The sequence below is a fragment of the Octopus bimaculoides genome, chromosome 1 (assembly GCF_001194135.2).
Source record: "Octopus bimaculoides isolate UCB-OBI-ISO-001 chromosome 1, ASM119413v2, whole genome shotgun sequence".
Classification (NCBI taxonomy): Eukaryota; Metazoa; Mollusca; class Cephalopoda; order Octopoda; family Octopodidae; genus Octopus; species Octopus bimaculoides.
In genome coordinates, this window is record NC_068981.1 from 76,366,546 (window position 1) to 76,371,858 (window position 5,313).

General features: G+C 34.9%; 1 protein-coding gene across 1 annotated transcript in view; it reads left to right on the forward strand.

Annotated features, from left to right (window-relative positions):
* Positions 1 to 5,313, forward strand: part of LOC106869508 (uncharacterized) — a 526,190-nt gene that overhangs the window by 386,421 nt on the left and 134,456 nt on the right. Inside the window, exon 9 of the mRNA XM_014915276.1 lies at positions 4,243 to 4,474. Within this exon, the coding sequence (XP_014770762.1) occupies positions 4,243 to 4,474 (232 nt within the window). The remainder of the gene's footprint in view (positions 1 to 4,242; positions 4,475 to 5,313) is intronic.

The following is a 5,313-nucleotide window of genomic DNA, read 5'->3' on the forward strand; positions in this document are numbered from 1 at the left end:
CAAAATATCAGGTCATCCCATAAATTCTGTCCAATTTTTCCTTTTTAAAATTGAATGAAATTTAATAGTATTTTAGAATGTCTAATGGAATTTAAAATTATTTTTATGTATTTGTGTACATTTAAACTAATTAAATATTATTTTACATAATAATAGAATTAAAATTTCTTTGATTAAAGCCCTATCTAACATGGAAGTATCCAAAGAGCATTTGAGGCACATAATTCTTTATGAGTACCAAAAACGAAACTCTGCCGCGGCAGCAATTAGAAATATGGGAAAGAATGCTTGATTGAAAGAACTTGCAGCAGATGGTTTGCAAAATTCAGAAATGGAGATTTCAGTTTTGAAGATGTGGATCGAACAGGACGTCCAGTTAAGTTTTATGATAAGCTCCTTGAGGAGTTACTTGAAGAAAATCCTACGTTATCAGTTGAACAACTGGCAATAAAGCTTAGTTCAAACTGTTCATCGTCATCTTCAACAATTTAGAAAGTTTCCTGAACTTGGAAAATGGGTGCCTAATGAATTGTTCGAAAGCAACCGCAAATCCCGACTTAAAATCTGCTCGTCTCTCCATTCTCGCGAACTCATTTCACCCTTTTTGCATAGACTTGTGACTGGTGACGAAAAATGGATCTTCTAACGAAATGTTAAACGTCGTAAACAGTGGCCTGGTAAAAGGGAAAAAGCTCAACCACAACCGGGAAGAGAATTTCATGGGAAAAAGTTTCTTCTCTCTATCTAGTGGGATTGCAAAGTAGTAATTCACTTTGAATTGTTACCACCTAATGCAACAATCAATGCTCACGTCTAATGTCAGCAATTAGAGCGTTTGAACTAAGCTTTGAAGAAAAAAAAGACACGCTTTAGTGAACCGAAAGGAGTGATGTTTCATCAGGACAATGTGCGACCCCCACACTACAAAGATCACATCACAGAAGATTGAAGAGCTTGGTTAGGAAAAAAATTCCTCATGCACCTTATTCTCCCGACCTTGCTCCTTCAGACTACCATTCATTTCGTAGTTTACAGAAAATTTGGAGGACATAACTTTTGCAAGCCAAGAGGAGGTCAAAACTGACATTTCAGAGTTCTTCGTTTTGAATCGAAAATAGTTTTACATTGATGGGATTAAAAAGCTTGTAAATAGATGGAAGGAAGTCATAGATAATCAGGGAAAGTACATTGATGATTAAATTTCAATTAAATATAACATTTGATCACGTGTTTTCTTTATTTAACATTCTGACAGAACTTATGGAATGACCTGATATATTGCCGTGTATACAAGCATAATGTCCTACGCACGCAAGCACACATGTACACATATACGTGCAACATATGCATGCATATATGGATATATATATATATACATATGTGTATGCGTATTTATGTATGAGAGCGAATGATAGATAGAAAGGTAGATAACAGTTGTATGTGGTTATCCTGTTTTTACAGGGGATATCGGTGAAATTGATTAATCTGGAAGTAGAAACCGTGTCAGTTTTACTACGTGGTGGAGATTTATCTACCATATTATGTGTGCATAAATGATGTAAACGAAAGAAAATATTGGAGAATAAGAACAATGATAACAAAAACAAGAACAACAATAATGATATGGATGATGATGACGATGATGATGATGAAGACGACGACGACAACGACAATTTATGTAGCATAAGGAATGAAGTAAATATCATGAAAACGATATGTCTTAAAAACCTACCGCATATCTGAAAAAAAAAAATGGATTTTCGTTGCTATATTTCGACTTGAAGAACAAAATCTCCATAAAGTTGACGATGGAAAGTGTCCCCAAAGGACAATCAGACCCCGATGTATCTGCAGACTGAGACCTCCTCGGTGATAAACATCACTATTTTCTTTGGAGGCAGACGGAAAAATCGTTTCTGTCTAAAGAGACATGCAAACATTATTTTCAGATGCGTACTAAGGCCTGCAAAGTTGAAATCCAAAAGCAATTATAAAAGGGTATACTTTACGAAAGAACCTGAAAACATTTAGCATATCCTGTCCACATACATGTATTTATTTTCTCATATATTCACAGAAAAAAAAAGCCTGCGTACCGGTGCGTACACTCCCGCATATCTTGCTCTGGCTGGTTGGGAACCAAATCGCGCAACACTTCGCCCAGGGATTCCTTTCTTCTCAGTTTTGAAGGCAGATTGAACGTCTCACCACATTTTGACTGAGAGAATGGTCGATATCCTCCTCGTTCTTTGTTCAATAGTATGTTCTGACAAGGACGGAAAATTATTTCGTGATAGACATAAACAATACTCTTTTTCATGTGGTTACTCCATGGATTGATCGAATTCGAAGGCTAATCTCCGAAAACATTGTCAATTTTTTTGTTTTTAATATTTTCTTTTTTTTTAATGGCTATTCTCCGTGTTTTGCCAATTCCTTGTATCACCACCACTGTTGTTTCCATCGACATTATCGTCGATGACGGCAAGATAAAGAAGGAATAGGAAGAGGAGGAGCTGAGATGGAAGAAGAAGAAGAAGAAGAAGAAGAAGAAGAAGAAGAAGAAGAAGAAGAAGAAGAAGAAGAAGAAGAAGAAGAAGAAGAAGAAGAAGAAGAAGAAGAAGAAGAAGATGATGATGATGATGATGATGATGATGATGATGATGAACAAATACAAGAAATATACAATTAAAGAGACGGAATTTGAATATAGTAGATTGAAGAGATTTTAGAACGATTAAATATATAATTAGCTGCAATGCAGTCATGTATATATGTTGCAGATGCGAAGATGTGACCGCGTGTGAAATATAGTCTTATTGCATGAAGATTAATCTACGCTATATGTCTATGGCTTTCCCTTAGTGATGGTGTGTCCGTTTGTGCATCTATGAATCTATGGTAAGCCTGTGATTCAACTCGTTTATGCGTGTGTTTGAAGGGTATATGTGAATGAATTTATGTCCGTTAAGAAGTCTATAATGAAAGACACTGCATTAGTAAAATCCAAATTATTAATAGGAATGTCAATGGTTACCTCTCACCGTTGATTATGTATATACGAATATCAATTGCGTATCATTACCACTCAATTTTCCATTGAAGCTTATCCGGTTTCAACAATCACGAGAATTTTGATTCCTAATGAAGAATCTAATAAATGCATTAAATTCTACATCAAATATCCCGGGAAAGATAATTAGGAACTATAACGCGTTGTCCTTTTCCTCCATTGCGTTTTAATTAAGGATAAATATATGCAACTATTAATCAAAATCAGATAGATATTTCACTTTGCAAAGCGCCAGGTATTTTCACCACCACTCACAATTTTGTAGACGTTTAGAATATCTCTGTACAGTGATGCAATTTGACAAATATCTCACTGATTTACTGTGATATATTTTTATTCTCTGGTGTGTGTTTTTAGGCCAGAAGAGCAGAGGAGCTCTACGTGACTCTTCGAACTTGTATTACTAGCGGCAACGTCACTTACAAATCGTACCCCACCGTTGTAAAGATATTGGACTATGTAATCATAGGTGTAAGAAAAGATTGATGTCATACTGGTTTCCTCTATTCCTTAGATTTCTAATCTGAGTATAAATAATATCCATAACAACAACAGTGATTAAATAGGTTGTGTCATCAATAAGGTTGTCTCTACGATAAATGAGTTATCACTGTCTGTTTTCAGGTAAGCAGAAAATAAATGAAAGCAATGTCAATATGTTAATTTTTTCGCGAGAAACAATATCACATTAATCAGCTACATATTTCTGATTTCCATAAATTAAATTTTTAAGGGTAACCTGCTTCTCCTTGTAAGTATAAATCTAATTTATATTTTCTCAGACAATCGTGCATAATGTTCAGATAGGAAATATAATGTAACGATTATCATTGAACAGAATACGAAATTTCAAAGCTCTATGGATAATATTGGCAAAATATCATTTTCCTTTAACAGCAGATCGACACTGACTAAAAAATTACGGAAAAAGGTGTATAGTTATGGCCACTGTAATCTCTCTTCGTTGTTGTGTATCCAAGACTGCAGTATACAGTATACGTCTGTCCAAAGTTTGTGTATAATTTAAAGGATATTTAGCTGCTTTTTGTAGTAGTTTGATTGATTACATAGTAGGGAATTTATAGTTGGTACTTGTTGGAGATGTTGGTATGTATACCGTGATTGACTGCAGATTCGTTTTCAATTCATTTATTTCATATTATTTTCAGGTCGTCCGCCTTTGGTTTACCCATTTCGATCTTGGTTACCCAGTTGGAGATCCTTGTAGTTCACGGAACGATCGGCTCTTACTTCAAGAACGAGTACCAGGCAATGGGCTGGAAACATTCTGTGCAGGTGCGCACACTAAGGAGATTATAACAAAGACAAACAATGTGAGTTTGGTTTTTATAACAGATGCCAACCATGACGCTCCAGGATTCAGAATATTTTACAATGCCGGTAAGTAATGTGAAGGTGCACTATTTTTGTTACCTCATTGAAGTGAATTTATATCAAAGTATATCAATTGCAATCATACGTCTTTGGGGAAGATAATAGAGTTTGTGTGTATTATGTTTGAAGATGATACAGTATAATTAAAAAAATGTAATAGACTACTATTTCTAGCAGTGCATGTAATCATTTAGACGCTCTTAATTTACCTCAGTATGTATGTATGTATTAATATGCAGGGCTTTCTACTATTTTTGTAATTGCTTTCTGCTCATCAACCTTCAATATTACTCATTCATGTTATTCGGACTCTATATGCCTTCTAGTTTTATGCTTCCAACAAACTTAAATATAAATCGAATCGATGACCTACGCCCAACATCACCTAGGACAGGTTTGAACGTATCGCTGTTAACAACTTTAACAACAGAAGAAAGTTGAAATCATAAAGTAACTGTTTAACATCATGTAACAACTTTGAGAATTACATTTCAAATATCCTTAACTTTGGAACGAAAATGATGATAAATCGATAAAGAAAATTGCGTATTCATTAAAAAGCAGAGGAAAGAGGAATTTTAGCAACAGCGCATTTTCTTGGGTGCACCGTTTGTAGTACATATTATCCTGCCATAAACTTGTATGGGTATTTTGAATTGAGCAGATGATTTCCGGAAGTATTGTTAAGTAACAATGAAATCAGTCCTGTCGCTACTCATCCCAATGTGCCAAAACAGGAATTCTTGGGGGTGTATTTCATAGCGAGACTGCATATGGACTATTCAATAGCCACTTTTCTGCTGGATCTGTAGTATGGTAGTTCTTTCATTATAGAAGGAATTTAC